The 20,359-nt window shown below is 40.9% G+C and overlaps 1 protein-coding gene across 2 annotated transcripts in view; it reads left to right on the top strand.

Annotated features, from left to right (window-relative positions):
• The window catches only part of PRKAR2B (protein kinase cAMP-dependent type II regulatory subunit beta), a 511,441-nt gene extending 493,902 nt beyond the window's left edge, over positions 1-17,539 (top strand). Inside the window, exons 10-11 of one of the 2 annotated variants that reach the window (XM_069229843.1) lie at positions 2,282-2,420; positions 10,571-17,539. In XM_069229843.1, coding sequence (XP_069085944.1) covers positions 2,282-2,420; positions 10,571-10,704 — 273 coding nt within the window. In that variant the 3' untranslated portion in view covers positions 10,705-17,539. The remainder of the gene's footprint in view (positions 1-2,281; positions 2,421-10,570) is intronic. The other variant, XM_069229844.1, reaches the window with a different exon arrangement.
• Positions 17,540-20,359: the final 2,820 nt, after the last annotated feature.

Below are 20,359 nucleotides of genomic sequence, written 5' to 3'. Positions count from 1 at the left end.
ATATTTTTAAAGTTATTGAGGTCTTCTTATATTTCATATACTGAATTATTTTTAAAAAAGTAATCAGCTCCATGATTTTAAATTCACTTGCAACTTTGATGACCAGTAATACTTCTGTTATTAGAATAATATATTAATATATTTTAAGGTTGTCCAAATTTCTCTATCATTTGCCCAATATTCCAATGTGAATAGAAAAGGCTTATGGTCACTTCCATTCTGCTCCCATCTTTCATACCTCTTGCATATTTGAAGCCCTCTGATGAGATTACTGCACCATCAATAACACACTATTTCAACATTATGATATGTACATGCTGCTGGCTGATCACTAATAGTCCTTCCATTTATTAGAGTTATATTAAGACTGAAGGCTTTTTGCACTGAAAATGAGTCTTTTTCTCAGTGCAGAAACCACTTTCCGCTTATTCGGGTTAGGGGGCATTATGGGGTGTTAATTGGGTGGATGAGCAAAAATACTCATAGGTTTTGATGCAAAGGCCAACCTACTAAGCCAGCCAGAGTGGGCAATGTGTCAAAAGTGAACGCCTCCTTAAAGCTGACATTTACTGGGAGGCATTTTTTTTATTTGTCAAGAAGCTGTCGCACACATCCAGTGCATGGGATCCTTCTCTGTTTGTCTTGGCATAGGAGTTTGCACTAAAAGGATAAGCTACCAGTATAAATTCTTGCAGCCTACACTCGCCTCTACGAGACTGTACATCACGCAAGGCAAACCGTTAAAACACCAGTGTTGGGGAAGAGAGCAGCAGCATTCCAATCTTAATAGATATGACTCTGCCCTGTGTTTTCTTTCATGTGTTACGCAGCATTGGACAGCAGATTTCATTGCTGCACTGCGTTGCAAAAAAATTATTAAATCTGAGCCTATGTATTTACTGTAAAGACCAGTAAACCTTTTACAGCAAAAGTTGTCACATTTTGTAAAAACACAGATTTACAAAAATTATAGCACAATGTAGCGCAGCAACTAAAGTTCATGCACTGTACTAGGGGAAGAAAGCAGCAAGGAGCCATATTTACTAAAAATGGCCTTCTGCTGCTCTCTTCCCTTGTGCTGGTGTACATGCAGGCTGCCTAACACCACACAAACCTTTCCACGATAGTGCAAAGGTATGTGCATAATGTCTAGCATAGGTTTTTACTGGGAGGGTACAAACTTAAAAACATTTCACACACTGAGGGCCAGATATACTAAGATTTAGCGTCTGGGTAGCATCACCTTTTTTGGCGCAGCCCTGATGCATAAGCTATTTTGGGACTTACGAAGCCACGCAAAGCCCAGTTTGCGTGGCTTTGCCTGGCTTTGTGAGAAGAAATTAATACTATGCACTGCCTTGCATTACCTTGCGTCAGCTCGGTGTTACATGGGTGGAGCATGGATGTTTCCATGCATTCACCCATGTATTTTGCCACAAACCCATATTTACAGAGACTTGTAGACATGAGTTTGTGCCCAGATAGAGCCCTTACCTGACGCTGGTGTAACAAGGAAGACTACCGTATTTCTCCACGTTTTTCTCTTTGAATGTGTACTATTTTTTTGCAGTACATATACAAAGAAGAAATAGCCTTGAAAGGTAGTTATTGTGCAGAAACGAATCCCTTCTGCACAAAAAAATATCCTGTCCACAACACAGGCATCCTTGGAGCATGAAGCAAGCATCAGTGGTGTAACATTAGTCCTTGCAGCCCCCGGGGTGCGAAAGTGGGTCCGAGCTCCAGGGGGGCTCATCAGCACATCCACCACTGTGCATGGACGGCAGGCCCCTGGCCTGAGAGATCCTGACTGTGTGGGAGCCTCAATGTAGTTTGCAGGCTTGCCCCCTCAAGTTTCGCTACGCCACTCGCTAGCGTGGCTGCACTGGAGCTAGTAGCCATAAGTGCACCTACTGTAGGAGGGCAGAACTGCACCATATCTCTTTAAATATATGACGCAGGCCTGCTCTCTCCCTTTCACGGAATGTGGCGCAGAAACTTCCCTTGCATCACTGCCTTTGGGTGGGTGAAATCATAGTAAATCCGGTCCTTAATGTGTGCTGTACACTGGATGAAATGTGGCAGGACGGGAAATAGAAGCCCAAAATGCACATATAAAATATATCAATGTAATCAGTCTTTTGCCGTCAATAATACCATATGTGATGTTTAGTGAAGCTAATAACAAATTTAAGTAAGAAGACGATATATAAAACTTGTTTTTTTTTAATTAACTGTATACCATGTGGTGAAGTAATTTTTTTGATCTCTTCCTCATCAGAGTAATTTGGATATGGAGGACAACGGAGCAGTGGAAATTGCTCGATATTCCAGAGGACAATATTTTGGAGAGCTTGCCTTGGTAACAAATAAACCTCGGGCAGCTTCTGCATACGCCATTGGGAATGTCAAGTGTTTAGGTACTGAATTTGTTTTCTTTGTTTGATGTCAAATGAGTTATGTTAGCACATTAGGTGAGTGTTCAGTTCTGTCATTTGCATAGTATAATACAATGAAAACGCATGGTATAATATTACTCTCTTTCAGGCACGGCCCATCCTTTAGGGCGGAGGGGCCACACACCCCCACCTTTTGCCCCTCATGAAGAGTTACTGTCAGGCTGAGCAAAGGTCAGCCTGACAGACACTCTTCATTTTCAGCTCAGACAGCCAGAAGTGAGACATGTGCGATTTGCGCAGACTCGTGGCTGCCTGAGCTGAACTTTGCTGGGCTGCGGAGGTCACAGCTCCTATGGGCATGACCTCCTCGGCTCAGCAAAGGTGCCTTGAGGCCCTCCCCTGGGTGACGAGGAAAGCGTCACCCATTGACACTCACCCTGGGCGCTTCAAGTTTAACCCCGGAAGCGCCCAGGGTGCGGGTCAATCAGTGACACTTTGTCACAGAGTGGGGTGGGGTCAGCAGCCTCACTGACCCCATCCCACTCTGTGACAAGGCTGGGACTGCTTCCTTTCCTCATTGGCTGACCTAAGGTCAGCCAATGAGGGAAGGCAGCAGTCCCAACCCTCCTGGGACCTCGAGGCTGAAGGTAAGTGTGTGTGTGTGTGTGTGTGTGATGTTTTAAAATGAATGTTTGATGCGTGCATGCATGTTTGAATGTTATGAGTGTTAATGGGTGTGCGTGCGTGCGTGAAAGAATGAGTGTGTGTGATGTTTTAAAATGAATGTTTGGTGCGTGCGTGCATGTTTGAATGGTCTGAGTGTTGTTAATGGATGTGCGTGCATGCGTGTATGTGTGAACTTTTTAAATGAATGTTTGGTGCGTGCGTGCATGTTTGAATGTTATGAGTGTTGTTAATGGATGTGTGTGCGTGCGTGTCTGTGTGTGAAAGAACGAGTGTGTGTGTGTGTGTGTGTGTGTGTGTGTGTGTGCGCTTCCTGCCCGCCCCCTCCCTCCTAAAGCTGCCGGCCTCCACTGCTCTCTTTGTGGGTCTTACTTGGTGAGGTCTATCTTGGATCTTAAAGTATATTTCTTGCCTACCAAAGGAGTTACCTAGGGATTCCTAGAGGGAAACATGAGAGCTATAGAGAAGTATTGGCAAAGTGACAAAAGCCCTCCTCCCTCTACCAAGATAAGGACCCCATACTTTCCCCCAAAGACATTCATGTGCTCACAATCCTATTCAATATGTCTCACAACCATATTCAATACAAGTCTCAGGAAGTATATACTTCTAGTCTAAGCATGGGTATGTTGAATGTTGATTTGTAACTCCAGCAAATGTAATCTGGTGCTTACCTCATGCTACGTAATGCTCAGTTCTTATAAAAGTTGAATGCAAGGGTTCTCAGTGCCCTGCAGTCAGACATGAATTCAAATTCCAAATTTCAGAACAGAATGATTATTACCTAAGCAGTTCCAATACAAGTATAAATCACTGCGGTCTGCTGAGTAAAATCAATCAATGTAGCTTTAATTCATCAGCTGACTTTATATCTCCACAATGACAGCTTCTCTTAATTCAAATAAATCATTTAACTAAAGCAGTAAGCCTACGTTCTGAAACATTTTTAATGGTTGTCCCTCTGACTGCCTCCAAACTCAATCATTCTTGTTACTATTTCAGAAGCATTTGCATGTAAAAATGTGTGTATTCCCGTAGTAAACAATCTTAGAAATAAAGTGAGCTGGCCACGAATATGAAAGTGTCATAACAAAGGAGATTGGGACTAGCTAGCAGTGTCTTGCTTTTATGATCAGGAGCAGAGTTAGATATTAACGGTCAAAGTTAATTACAGAATCTTATCCCACAGTCTGTACAAAAAGTCAGTTCACAAACTGAAATCAGTTCAACTTCCGATATCAATAACAAAGTATTAGGTAGAAGAGAAACAGTACCAAAAATGTGATCATGTATTTTCAATTCTTGATATATTTATGGAAAGGGAGATGTTGTACATAGCTAAACGTATGTAAACACAAGTTCATACAGCACTTTATATGCATACAATCATTCACAGAAACATTCATACAGTATCTTACACATACCATACTTACTTTCACTCATGCACTTGCACACACCTTCAACCAATGATAGTTGAGAAGCACAGGTGCTCCAGCACCATTCACACGTCAGTTCCATATTGCCAGCCCGAGCGATTAAAGAATCCTGGCACGAGCAAGTACAAAATGCATCCATGAGCGAATAAGGGTAAATGAACCTGCGTGCGATAAGTATGGCGTTTAAATGTTACCCCGAAGACCGTTATATGCTTAAACAAGTTCAAAGTTAATACGGCAGAGCCCAGATTTAAGAGGGCCTAGCGCCTCCTTGCGCCACAGTAGCATAATTTGTTTTTCACTAATGTGGTCCAGAGAGGCCAAAATCGCCAAGCTAGATGTTCAAAGTGGCGCAGTGCATGCATTGTGCCACTTTGTAACCCCTTGCGCCACATTATGCCTGTGCCAGGCATAATATATGCAAAGGGGGGGCGTTCCCCTGTTGGGGGAGAAAATAAAATGGCGATAAGAAATCTAAATAATTTATTTGCGGCATTTTCAACGTCTGCTCAAAGCAGGAGTTAAAAGGGGGCACACCATTATTTATAATGAGCCCCTATGTACTGTTCTGGGTTAGCATCAATGTTTTGGCGCTAACCCTGAACAGTACATCAATAGCGTCAAAAATGTTGACATTGTTGCCCCTTACCCTGCGCCCTGTAGTTTAAATACGGTGTACACATGGTGGCGGTATGGGGATGCAAAGGGGCACAAAAAAAGAGGCGCTGCCCTGAGTGCAGCACCACGTTTCTTAAATCTGGCCCCCATATGTTTTAAAGTTCGTACTTGCTGTGACCAGGGGTGCAGCTTGGTTACTAAGACTGGGCGGTTTCAGCTTCAGATATTCTGACAGTCAGACTGGCATATCATGTTTAAATACATTATACAACAAGCAGGGTGCATGAGAGGGGCATAAGGGGCAGTGGAAAGGGAGTGGGATGCAGATTGGTAGGAGCACTAAGAAAGAAAGCACATTATTTTGTAAAATAACCAATATTTTTGAAGGCTTTCAAAGGAGTGTGAGTGTGTGTGTGTGTGTGTGTGTGTTTTTGCCTGTGTGTGTGTAAAAATTCCTGACTGATAGCACCTGTACCCAACTATTTATCAGAAAATACATTTATTATGGGGTGTAACACCTTCAACACCCCCTCCCCCCCCGAAGTTACAGCCCTGGCTGTGAGACATTTATGACAGCGACTTGCGCTGTCTTGCATTACACCAGGTTTACCAAGCCACGCAGGGTGGCATGGTGTGGCTAGGTAATTTTGATTCTAGGTTTTGCATCACCCTACATCGCCTTGCGTGGCACAAGAGGGAAACAAAACATGGATAAATCTATCCCCAGTGCTTTAACTTATCTACAATTCTTGTTTAACAGTGGAAGGTCTTCCTTATTATAGGCACTACCAAAGGCTCATTTATCACTTTATTCAATGGCACATCAGCCAGCTTTGATGTCCAATGTCTCATGAGATTTGCCAACTCTGATTTCTTGTAGTTGTGAGTTTTGTTGAGGTCATTAAAGTTACTTGAGTGCTTTCAAAATGTTGATTTTAAAGGATGCAACTTTAGAACAATATCCTTATGGAAGTTACAGATGGGAATTTTGAATACAGTGTTTAGTTTTCAGGTTATATTTTAGGATTACTTTTGGTCTTATGTTAAAACCACCAATTTCTGTATCTTTTCACCATACTCATATGCAGCTGTGTATACTCATTAGCATTTGTTACAGCTATTTAAAACTATGGTATCATGTTCTTGCAGCGGCGTCTCTCCGCAATGGAGAAGTTGTGTCGCCCCACTGGCTCACAGCCAGCAGCTGAAAAATGAAATAATATTTTAATGTTGTTTTATATTCCAGCTGCTGGCTGAGCCAGCGTGTGTAGAGAGGGGCCATGTGAGAGAGGAGGAGTAGTGGAATGGAGTCACTGGAGTGCACTTAAAAGAATGCATGTCAGTTTGGCTGGCTGCTTTAGGCCGGCCAAACAGACATGCCCACTTAGGTTTCTTCAACCCAGCTGTGTTGCACAGCCAGATTGGAGAAACAGCACAGTCTCCCAAGTACTATCTGAGCAGCAGACCAAGCCGCTGAGACCATTCCAGGTGCTACTCTCCTGCTAGGCATAACATGAGAGCAGCGCCAAGATTGCATGGGGAGCCTGTGCTGGTGTCCCAGTGACTACTAGGACACCATCAGGAGAGCAGAGGAGTGAGACGGGTCCAAGTGTACATGCAAAGATGGCATTGTACTATGTATTTGCACTCTTTGGATGTCTCAGATGAGAGCTCTCATTTTTAGTGACACTGTAGGGTTGAAAACAATTGTAGATATTGCTGAGCTAACTTCAGATCCATGAAGCATGCAAATACATTGTGGTCTTTGGGAAAACAGTAGAAGAGGATACCATGGTAAAACCTAAACCAATCTCTTCAAGTAAAACTTGGAATGCGAAGTATGAATAACAGAGGGGACAAAGAAGATTTTAAAACGATTGCCAAAATACATTATGTTGACAATTGGTTCTGTAAAGAGCTGTGGTTAGCGGCTCACTCAACTTCCATTTCCCATGCTACAAAACAAGGGCATATATTATGGTTCTGACCGTACCAAGAACAAAAATCATCAAAATCCTGCCAATACAATAAACTGTTAAACTGTGCCTCCAGTGGTTTAATGGAAGGGGTAGAATCTTGGTCCAGTATTTAATAGGTAACTTGGAATTCTCATTTTGAATGAAACTCAACAAAAATATATTCAAGGCATATATATATATATATATATATATATATATATATATATATATATATATTTCCCAGCATCTAATTTGGGACCATAACAAAACTCACATACTCAAGGAGGTAGTAAAATTAAACTCATTAAGTGGCATCCCTATGGTTTGATATAGGTACTATAACGTTGGGTCTTAAGGACTTGATGTCACTGCTTATGTTTAATGTGTATAAAACCCTTTTGGAAGATCTCCTGGGACTGCCAAGCAGTTGATAGCAGTTAAATGCCCGAAAGACACTCCACCACAATTGACCCACTGTTTATCACCAATTATGGGATTTATTAACAATAGAAAAACGTTCTCACACAGTGTCTCAGCAAAAATATATTCTGTGGTTTCTGGAATCCACTACTGTAATCTTTTCTCAAAGTGGACAGGACACTGACATTGTCCTCATTAGTAGATGTCTGTCTAGCTGCAATCTTGAGTAAGGGATGAGATACTGGAGAGGGCCTCTTGCTTTGTACCTTACTCCAATCCTGGATAACTCTTTGTTCTCACCTAGTGCTGTGGCAGCTGAATTTCATAAGGTTAAATATAATTTTGCATTTGTTAACAGTAAAGCAATGCTGATGCTAATAGCTGTGCAAGAATTCCTGAATATGCAATGTAAAGGTGATGTTTGCTCTTTTATATTGCTTCTATGAAAATTAATGCCGAGCTTTAAACAAAAAATACTCTCAATCATTGCTGTAGTGACAACCCTTAAGAAAGGCCAAACCCGAGCCAGTGCCCAGGATCTCCACCATGGAAACTTGAAATAAAATCATAGCCTCGACTAACACCATCACAGTGGACACACAAGAAATTACAATGTGACAATTCAACAACTAGATTTACACCTCCAGCTTCCTAACTGAAGTGCATACAAATAAAACATGTTGCCATTAATGAAATCCAAATCCAAAATTATGATGTGGGAGAGTAGTCTATGATGAAAGGGAGACGAGGCCAATTGCTTAATTCACTGGCAGCGGCAGGGGGATGAGTTATTTTGTAGCTCAGTACTGTTGAAACAGTATCTTCATGGTAAATTTCGGTTTTAACACAATGCAATCTTTTCGTCCCTGTTAAGCATAATTTCTTTCATCTGTTAAAAAAATGTTACTCTCTCATTTTATTAGAAACATGAAGCTCACTCTTGTGCATTTTGTACGAAAATATAAAGTTTATTTCAGCAAACTAATTTATCCAGATTATGAAGACAGATGTGAGTCCCAGTTGTTCAGATGAACATACATTCCTTTAGTAGCCACTTAGAGACATCACATCTCAGTCATTTTAAGAGTACTGTAATCAGTTCAGTTTATTGGGACCATTGCCATTCAAATATACATAGTCTGGGTGCTCTCCTGAGGAGCTGAATTAATTAACTCTTCACTTCCACGTGAAGTGCACACTGTTATATTGCTGAAAGCTGTACTATTGAGGCAAATCTGATTGTTAGTGGATCCTTAAGCCAAGGTGTCTATCACACAATGCTCTAGAATATGCTTCACATCCTATTACACTACCGTATAGTCAATAGACTAGGATACCTGCACCATACACTTAGGCAGCTAGTCACTACAGTATAGAGATGAAACTGATACATTTACTTCAGCATTTCATTTCACAATCTGATAAGTCATTATCGGTATTTATGCATACCTATTACTAATAGCATATTTTTATGTTCTTACCTGGTTATGTGGTTTGGCTTACCAAGTTTGTAACCTTAAAATTGCCCGCTAGGGCATGTGATCATCTTGAGGAATTCAAACACCTCATTGTCTTGAAGGTCAAAGTAATGTGGAGCCTTTTAAACAATGTCACATGGTCAAATTGGATTGTCGATCAACATAGTGGATGCCATATTGTTTAAATAATTCTGACAATTAATTCTGTATGTCTATAGAAAGCAAGGGATTATCCCTGATTAGGCTCTCATGACAATTCTGGGGAACCTCAGACTTGTGTCATATTTGAACCAAAGATGTGCAAGTGTAGACTGTACCTTCAATCTAAACATTTTAAAACATTTTGGAATAACTAACTTTAAATGAAAAAAAATTAATTTGCAAAAAGCAAAGAAATAGCTTCTGGTCCTTTTCCTTTGTAATACAAATTCATGGACTGTGCTAATTGAGTTCCCTCCCTGGGTTGCCCAATAGTATGAGCAGAAATCAAATGGTGAAATGTAATCTTTAACATTGTGCAGTGAAAGATTCATCGTACAATAATGTGTGGTGTTGTTTCGTTAATTTATAAACAGTCTGTAGCGAGTAATGGAATTGAGATGGCACAAACCTTGCTATTAAACAACGGAATGATGCCCTTTGCAAAAGAAATCAAAGAAATCAAACAGTTCAAGATTTTGTACAATGGTTTTTTTTTTTTTCTTCAGATGAAGGCGGGCTGGGATGAGCTTGAAGTTCATTACTGGTGCAAGCTCTATTGTGTCACTTTATCCCATGCCACCCTCCGTTTACTGTCCAGGTGTCTGTTTGACCCAAATTAAATTCTAAGAATTCGAGTTGCTCAAACACATATGCATTGCAAAACCATTTGATAAGTTTCAATGTGTAGCACAATGGTATGATCAATATTAGTGAAAAAAAAGTGTGGCCCAAACAGTTCACAAACTTAAAGGCTATCGATTGAAAATGGCAGTCAATTCTTTTGATCTATTTCGATAGGAAAATTACCAGGTTGGCAATTTTTAAGAAAAAACGGCATTTGCTCAGAATGCATTCAAATTTGGATTGCTATTTATTGTGTAGTGCAACCTTATATATTTTAACACATTTTAGGAAAACTGTGAACCATTATCTTACCAACTATTTACATTATCTCATTAGTGCTTCTTGTACTATGATCCAAATCCTCTTTTAACTCAGTCTAATAGCTACATTAGCAATTTAACGGACTGAAAAACAGTGATAACCTAAGCATGTACCATGCATAAATATCAACCTGCAAAAAATTTGACGTGCATCTGAACCTGCAATCGAGTACCTGCTCTCAACTGTTTAAGAGTTTGAGTAAAAATATTAAATTGAAATGTCCTTGTTTATGTGGTTAGTAAATTTCGGCATTTAAACAATTCTATTTTTTTGTAGGGGGATATTTATGTAGTGTTGATATTCTGGTAGCCTATAATTTTGATTTTAAGATTTGAGGGATCTGTGTTTTTACCCACATTCGAATATACATGAATGGAAACCTGCAACAGCTACATCTAACGTTTATGCTTTTCACTCTCTTTTAAATCTAGTTATGGATGTCCAAGCATTTGAAAGACTTTTGGGACCATGTATGGAAATCATGAAAAGGAATATTGCAAACTATGAAGAACAGCTAGTTGCCCTATTTGGAACAAACATGGACATTGCTGATTCCAGTGCATGATTGACAAAAATACAGTGCAACAAGGCCTGTTGCAGGGAAATAGCACAGTAGTGGTTAGTCCACTGGGAATGTGTCTATCTTTGTGTAGATGCCAAGCATTTTCTTTGATTTAGTTTACCACCTTTTTTACATATTATAACGAAATGTATCAGCTATATAAATAATGATTTAATAGAGGAAAACTCGATCTACAACTTTTCTTATAGTGTAGTTTTAGGAAGTCCATTGCCTATGAAGTTATGGAATCCATTCCGCACTAAGAAATGGTTTCAGGTTCCCCAATGATGTTACATACAAACAGCTCCCAACCTTGGATCTCCACAAATATTGTACGTCAAATTCAGCTTACTCACATCACTTTGTCCAGGCATCACTGTTTTAAGCTTAGATATTGAGAAATTTTTGAGGCAGTGTCCTCGGATGCCCATCATTCTAGGTCTTATGGCTCTCCCATTAAACTGTTTTTTTTACTTTCAGCATACACTGTCATGAAGGACACTCTGGCAGTCCCTGACTCTTGTTATAACTGTGCTCACGTTGGCAAGAGAGGTCAGGCTCCTTGACTTATTAGACGGAGACAATCAAATTAAGGAAATACAGAGAGAGTACCCGAAGGAATCCTCAACTGCCTTGTTACCGTTGAGCATTGGTATAGATTGGGGTGCTAAAGTGACTCTATGCTTTGACATTTCCATTTGTCTGGCAAGCGCGGCTCAGTTCTGCTGTGCCTGTCTGCCCTTTATGTGAGACTCAGTGTTCAATTTGATTTAGATGTCATCTTGAGCACAGTCCATTTACTGTAATTTATCATGTCACAAGCAAAAACACCTAAAATGGAATCCTAATGCTTGCAAAATAAGACACTCCATTTCTTCACTCACCCATACCATTTTGATTTCTGAAATAATTTGTTGTTTCAAAAATAATGCCTAATGTAAGGCAGACATAACAGGACAGTCTGCTGCATTAAATGTAAAGTAGAATTGTTCTGTACTACATCTTTTATGTATGACATACATTTACACATCTGTATTAAATGAGCAGGACACTTATTATAGAGGCCTTGAATGAGCCAGGCTGCCTATTTATATCCCCAGATTTGCTCTAGTGAAGGAAATCCTCAATAGTTGCAATTATGTAAGATTCCTGTAAGCTTGACCTCGTAACAGCTACTCATAACACATACTTTATCAAAATGAGTATCATCACTAGGCAAGGGTCTGTCACTGAAATATAATTTCCCTTGGCTAACCGTGCCATGCAGCAGGGGTTCTCATAATGCACCTCAGCAGCCCCCGGGATACAATAGTACAATCACTCTACTTTGTATTACAACCATGCAGTATCCATCACTGACAAACAATCAAAGCAAAGTTTCTATCACCAAAAACCTTTTGCAAAAACTTCTTTCCTACTCTGTACCCATATCACAAGCAAAACATCTGTCTGCTTACACACTTGCCTAAAACAATGTATGCAAGGAGAGGCAATGGCATCAGGTATATATAGGCACTTACTCTTTTCTACAGCGATCCACCATTTTGCAGCCAACCTAGTTGGTTTTTTTACCCACCAATTCATTCCTTTCACAAAAGCTCTTCACAGTGTTACTTGATTTTGGCTTTATATTGTCAACTGCTGTACAATTGGAGGCAACTCGGCACAGCTTCCTGGTGATTTAGTGCTGTCAGTAGTTCATGACAACCAGGAGTATCACTCTCAACTCTCAGGTAGTAAAGGCTGAATTGTTTTGCAATGGGCGCTAGATTTCAAGATGGCTTCCCATCTACTTTCCAGCACTCTCAGCAAACGGAAAAGACATTCCGGTTAACAAGCTGTGCAAGAACACTTCTTGGAGGAAAACGTGTATCTACTGTAAGCACCTGCTTGCTAGTACTGAAAAGTGAATTCTATATATTGCAGTCAATTGTCTACGTGCTTTTAGGTAGTGTACCCCTGCTTCTGTTGCATTTGACTGTGTTGCATTTACTTTGACTCCAACTCGGATGAGTCAAAAACACATATCCCAAACAGAAAAATAAATCAATTTGTATCAAAAACACGTTGTTTGAAAAAAATGTTTTAACTGATTTGTGACAAAAATATATTTGTGATAATACTCAAGAGGAATTATCCAATCTGTGATCACATATCAGAAATCATCAGAGTAATCCTGATTCACAAGGCAGTAAAATACTTGTTTTAGCCCCTGTTTATAGACATTTTATATCTATAAACCTATCTGCAATATTTCTAACAAATACGACTTCTAAAAAAAAGTCAGCTAAGATTGTAAATGCATGCATTAAACATGACTCAGTTTTGTCTTCAGCTTGCAAACAACTCTTCTCATAACAGCAGCAAACTAGAATTTAGTTGCTGAAGAACCATTAGATACACACAAAAGGGTACAGATATATTAACTTTTGGCGATACGCAACACAGCCTCACTTGTTGTTGGTGCTGCCACTAACACCCCTGAAGGGTGAACTTCTGCTACATGAAATCCATGTTCTTATTTGAAAGCTCCCCTAAGTCTTAATTTCAGAAAGGATATCCCCAAAGAACAAATCTAAACTAAAGCTTGTTGTGGACTGCTGGCCTTGCTGTCCTCTGATAATTCTACATCACAGACCATATTGGGCACCCATAAGCCCTTTCCCAAAATCTATCCTGTGGATCAACCTGGACGAAGAATATAAGGCCCAGGCCTTTGTTTACATTCCAGTGCTTGTTCCAAGGGTCAACTTTGCATGTTCACCTTCCAAGGAATTGCTTTTGCCACTGCTTTCAGCTGCTGATTCCATCCTAGCACCGGGTGGGCTTATATCATTATATGTGCCTTTCGTAGAAAGTCATTGCATCTCTGGTGTGTCAGATCATACTCTCCTGCTTCAATAACTTCCCATAACTAGGATGACCTTAAGGTGCTTGGCGAGATCTCAAATTCTCCACCCTCATGCTGCTCACAGCGCATTTGCTTGTTGAGGCAGCTATCTTTTCCATACCACAAAGCACAGGTCTTAAAGGAGAGAAGAAGCCTAGCACAGGCTCTGGCTTCTTATTGCCTTCTCACGTAGTCTTATCACTCAAATGCACTACTGCTTCATCTAGAGCATTTTTAAAGCCTTTAATTGTGAAGTGATCTCTCCGAATCTCCTTCTCTACTGGAAATAAAGTGAAACCCCTGTACTCAGCAACCTTTTGTATCAGCGAGTTCATTTCCCCACATTGCTTATTATTGGCTCACATTAAAAGCTTGAGAGCCAATCATACAGTCACAGTTTACATTCTTGCTTCCATCCTGCCAGTACACATACAGATCCATTTCCTTACTTGGACATGCAAATTATTATATCAAAGTGTGCTGGTATTGTCGGATCATGCTGTGATCTGTTGAAAGCTGACTTACCAGCTAAGCCTATATTTGCCTTGGATCATCTCTAAAATCTTCATATCATTCCTATGTTGGCAACACAGATTCCTGACTTACTCTGATATGTGAATAGATTGGAACCCTTTGCCATGCTAGACAGACTCACTTCCACACAATGTGTTCTTATGGAACTAATCTTTGGTCCATCAACATGTGGCTTCTGCACAAAGGTACTGGTTAAAAATGTAGCTAATTCCTGTTAAGTGTGGGGCTGGATCGGAATGCATTTAGTAAACATTCAACAGTGGACACCTAAGGTGGATTTGCCGTTACAAAAACAACTCTAAAAGTAAACTTCTTTTGTGATGCAGCATTGTTACTTATTAGGTGTTTGGCGAAGACTAGTGCAGTTGTAGCTGTTCTCAATGTTTAGCTGTCAAGAAGCATAGGAGGTAGAGGAAATCTGCTAACAGAAGGGAGGAAGTTACAAATAATTTATTACTGTAAATTATTTAGATAGGACCACTGAGGCACAGTGTATTTTGTTCCAAGCTATTTGTGAAAATGATGTCCATGTCAATTTCCCTCTGTGGCACTAAAAGCAAAGTATATATTTTTCCGCCACCCACTAGGTGACATTAAGGATGACCACCAGTGTTTCCTAGGACTAGGAATAGGCACCTAAGTTATTTTTAAATTATTCAGATTGACTTTCTCAGACTCATTAAACATCACCAGCCACAATTCTGATTTAACTTCTGAACTGTTTACTTATAAACGCTCTTAAGCAAATTGGGCCTAACATACCTAAGGTGAGGTACTGAGTGCCTCTGTACTCTTCACATTCTAATGCCATGCATGCAAATACTAGCCCTCTGCTGCAGACCATGCATCTTAGGATGCCTGTGGACAATATTCTTTCACCTGGAGGTCTAGCTCCAAATGCATAGCTCCTGTGGGGATTATCTTACTAGAAAGGCCAGAGTGGATCTGTAATTGACAACAGGTCACATCATTACAAGTGCCTCTTCATGGAATATTCAAAGTGGACCAACATCCTGACACTCAAAAATATTGTACACCAAAAAAGGAAACAAATATGGTGACATATCCTCCACGCTGAAAATTCTCTATAGATAAGCTATTGTTCTAAACATGCATTTCACGATACTCATAGAGAACCAGAATGAACAATCACTGACTATATGTCTGCAAAAAGTCAACTTTAGCAATGCATCAGTAGCCATTTGCTTTTCTAATGCTGTATGATTTCACAATGCCAGAATCTTTCTCTCCTGCTTGGGCAGCGAAGTATTGTCACATCTCACCCACAGGCTTTTTATTTGCCAGCCGGTATCATTTCCTTCCTATCTAGGGCATCCCTCTTTCAAGATGAATATGTTCTTCTCCCTCTCATTCTCCTTATCAACCTACTGTACATGCAGAGGACGTGTGAAGGTTAGGCTTTCTGTGATTTTTCTCAATGAAAAAATCATATTGTATCGATCTGTGATACTGAAATGGCAGTCCCACCCTCTCTGCTCTTTACATGAATCCATGTTGGTGTTCTGTATCCTTGCGTTGAATTCAGTTGAAAGAAGGAGCTTTATTACTAAATCCATTACTTTTTTTTTAACCAAAACAGTCCTTCACACTTTACCTCAAAACATTTAATAGTATATGCACTATTGTTTTCATTTTATTTTATGACCCTGTTTGCTACCCTTAGTGCTGCATTTTTTCAGGCCTATTGTATTTAACATTTTTTAGACAATGTGAATTGGGGCTCTCTGTTGACAGAGAACAAGACTTGGTTTCACAAACCAGATTCATATTCTGAATTGAACCCGCAACGAAAGACGTATTTGAAGACACAACGATATGGCCATATTGCAACTAGAAGTACAGCAAGTGGAGACATCTGCTGTACAAAACGAAGATCGTGAATAGATGTCATATACTGTTTCACGAATAGACTTTGGAAGAAAAACGACTGACTTTGAAATATATTCAAGGGATGCCAGAATGGAAGTGCAGGGGCATACAGCACATACCTTTGAAAAGTCCACAACCAGAATGGCAAATTTAGGTTCAGGATATCAGTCAAGCATTGAATAACAACTACTGGAATCACGTGAACTGAATTCGCCACTTAGCTCACATTGCAATGTAAACATGTTAGTGTCCATTTTGTCAAGAGTAGTGTATTCAAAATGTTAAAACAACTGTGTGAAGTGCTGACTGATACATATCATTTACTGAACAAAATGGGTACTATTTCAACACTTTGGCTGTACCTAAGTAATATAGGATGGACAGACGCCACTGTGATGTTATTTAGCAATTAGTTTCAAATACAGTGTATTTGTATAGATTGATTTAATTATGTACCTGTGTTAAAAATGTTCAGTCGGGACAGTTTGCGCATTCACAACACATTATAAATAATAAATATAAACATGGTACTTTTGAAACTATTAAACCTTCAGTGTTCACTATAAAGTTTTAGGATATTATCTGCAAACAAACATGGTTCAGTCAGCAAGTTAAGCTAACGAATGGGATTGAACGTGTTGAAGAACAAGTCCTGTTCAATAGATTGGTAATATTGATACAACAATTCTATGTAAAAACCTTCAAATGAACAGTATTGAAATGTCAAAATATTCAAAGCAAGACGATGATTTTTGTAGTTTCAGTAAATTTCAATGTTGATGTTTGTGATTGATATCATCTCTGCCCTCTGTAACCCCCCTCAATAATTGCCTTATGAAATTCCTCCCACCTACAAATCCCTACTACTTTATCCTGTGTCTCCTAATGTCCCCAGGCCGGTTTTCCCACGGACTTAAGCAAGAGAAAAGCGCCCTACTTGAACGCAGGATATGTAAGAACAGAAAACAAAGTTACTCATTTCTTGCGGATTTACTGCTATGATAGTTCAGTTTTCCTCACTCCTACTCTGTGCAGTTTTAGGATACCTTTAATTATGCTTAAGTTCTCATGCAACTTCTCTTCAAATTCTAAACTGTAATTTACAGTGTGCTGCTCAATTTAAATGAAAACAAGTACTCTGTCAAAGGTCACAGCCTTATCTAAACTGATGGTGTTATATTTTCTTCATAGAGAGTCCTAAATTGGAGACGTGATTCTGCTTATCAAAAATCTTAAGTTGGCTGCCATGTGTTTGCTTTGCTATGATTTTGTACCAGGTGCTTGCCTTGACTGTTATATGAATATATGAAATATGTGATGAACATCCAACAGCCGATCTTGCTTAGTCTTTCAAGAACCTTACTTGATTGCACTAGTTAAACAACAACTCTTCCAGCATCTGCAAAATAAGAATGTGTATGAATTTATTAATTCGAATTAACACTGCAAAAAAAGTCATAATATTTTCAGTATTATTGGTTCTATTTCATTTTCCTTATAATAAACATTACTTTTTCAATAGAACGGAGTCTGTTTCTTTTGCCCACGTGCGCTAATTGTATCACGGATTATCTGATGACCTGAACAGGCAATTTGCATTCCTCATGTGAATTTTCCATCACTTCCAATATAATTTCCTGTTTAAAATATTTACTTACGGTGTGGCCGATGTGGGCAGTGGACATAATGCAGGTCTCTGCAGCCCCGGGGGAAGGTGGGGAGGGGGAGCTGAAGGGTGCCTCAACCCTTCAGGGGCCCCATTTCACCAAGGACCAATGAATATCTGTGAGATATGGGAGACTCAGGGCCCCTCTTTATATTCTGCTGCGGACCTCATCATTTTACGTTAACCCTCTGGATGAGGATCCAAGATGGCGGTGGGCAGACGGAGCTCATGCGTAGGGCCCTGTTCTCTGCTCGTCGTTATTATCTCCAGTGGCATTTAGATGCTAAAGCATGCACTGCAGTGGTGGGGGTGCAGGAGATCTAGATGGATCAAGTAAAACGAGGACTAGTGGCAGCGATAGATTATCTCTTCTCATTGTACACTTCCTGACCTGGCTGCAGGGAAGGCAGGCTGCAAGATAAGACTGAGCATGATGGCCGGTGGCAATAGCCCAGAAAGGTTTGTCTCTAGGAGCTTGCCTGAGGACAATGGCTTAACCAGGACCATGGCATTAGGCGGACAAGTGGAATAGTGTGGCACAATGGTTAGAGCGGCAGACCCTGATGCAGAGATCTGGCCCAGGACCAGGGTTCAAATCCCACCTCAGTGGTTCTTGGGCTCAAGTCCCTTGGACCAGATAATTCTCACCTTGGTGCCTAATCTAATTAATGGGTCCCACTCTGTAACTCTGGGCAATAGCTTGCTTAATCTCCACCAAGGCCCTCACAGCGCTTGGATGCCTGGCTTCACCCTGTGGCTGTCCAGGAGTGGGTGCCTCACAGGGAAAAGCCAGGAGGAGTTCCACAGTGGTATGCGTACAGCGCCTTGAGACCCTAACAGGTGAGTAGTGTGCTATACAAGTGCGAAGTTTAAAGTTTTTACAGTTTTACACACCCAGTAGGAGGGCGGAGGAAAGGCCTTCCTTGCTAGATGAGAAACATAGCGGCCTCCAAAGTGTCCAATGAGATCTTGGGCATAAAACCCCAGTTGGAGCAGAAGGTGGCACTGATGAGTCTTGTTAGGCCTGCAGGAAAAACTTATCCCAGGTATTGCCGTACCTTGATCTAGGCATCATTCATTTGAGGTGAATCGTGCCTGCATGCTTCCAAATTAATACGGCAGACAAAAAAAGACACAAGGAATATGTTGTTCGAGCCCAAAAGAGGCAAAGGCAAAAAACATTTAATCTGTGGAGCCTAATGGGACGCCTAAGCTCACTCACTGAAAAAACATTGCTGCACATCATTAACACCATACACACTGAAATAGGTGAAAAGACCACAAATACTGAAAAAGCAGTAATGTCTTCAGAGAGTAAGGTGAAGGGTCTGACCAGCAGGGCAACAGGGGTGGAGAAACAGCAACAAAGCTGCAAACCCTGCAGGAAGAGATGGATGCCTCATCTGATGCTGCGAGTTAGCTGGAGACTGTTAGATCGAAGGTGACTGACTGAGTCTAAATGTTGATATGGATTCAGCATTTTGATAATCTTCAGAGAGGGACACAGTTGAGAATATTTGGGAGTGCCACCTGAAATCGAGCCAGATACCTTGAAACAAAAAGTGTGTTGAGTAGCATGAATAGGTGGAGATGGGGATGCTAGGTCTAAAAGTGAGTTAGAATGTAAAGCTGCTCCAGAAATGCAGGAGCAACAACATGGTCACTTAGGGAACCTTGGTGGTTACCCTTGTAACAATGCATGCGAGAGACAATGGGCCTCAGTACGACTTTGGCGATCTTTTACAGAAGACCAGCGCGGTTCGGCGGCCAAAGGACTGCCATGTGGCGGTAATCAGACTGCCGTATTACGACTCACACCATGAAGATCGACACAAACAGCCACAAATCTGACACCACAAGGAGACAGGAGGGTGGGAAAGAGGCAGTTCCACCACCAGCACCGACACAATTCCACCCACCAGATTATGAGCCACAAATCACCAAAGCGGTTCTTTCACTGTGGAAAATCATTGGCGGTGCGAACCGCAGCGCTCAAAATCCACCACTGTTTGAGCACAACACCACATAGGTTAGTTTGAATAAGCCACACCTGACACACATACACACACCAGACACACCTACCCACTGCACTATATAACACACCCCAACACAAACCACAATCCTTTGCTACATAATCGATTTACACATACACAGAGAGTAGGCAAATACACTCACATAGCACAATTAGACCATAGGCACAGATACACATCCCACCCAGCAAACACATATAACAACCACACTCACACCATAAGCGTCCATCACCCAATACACACCACCCACACCCCATCAATCATCACCCTTCACTGCACCCTTACTCACACAACACCCCCCACACACACACAACACAACCACTACCATGTCCCCACAAAAGCTCCCACGCTTCACAGATGACAAGTTGAGGGTCATGGTGGATGAAATCTTTAGGGCAGAGCTACAACTGTTTGGAGCACAGGTCCAGTAAACCTCGATAGCCAGGAAAGTGAAGTTGTGCCAGAGAATAGTCGACAGAGTTAACTCAAGTAGGCAGCCATCCATTCACAGGGGAAGACTTCAGGAAGAGGTGGAATGACCTCAGGGGGAAGGTGCATTCCATGGCATCACAACACCAGATCGCCATGCACAAGACTAGCGGTGGGCGCCCACCTCCTCCCCCACACTTCACATCTTGGGAGAAGGTC

The sequence above is a fragment of the Pleurodeles waltl genome, chromosome 4_1, assembly GCF_031143425.1.
Source record: "Pleurodeles waltl isolate 20211129_DDA chromosome 4_1, aPleWal1.hap1.20221129, whole genome shotgun sequence".
NCBI lineage: Eukaryota > Metazoa > Chordata > Amphibia > Caudata > Salamandridae > Pleurodeles > Pleurodeles waltl.
Note: the sequence above shows the minus strand (reverse complement) of the source record. Positions and strands in the feature narration are given on the sequence as shown.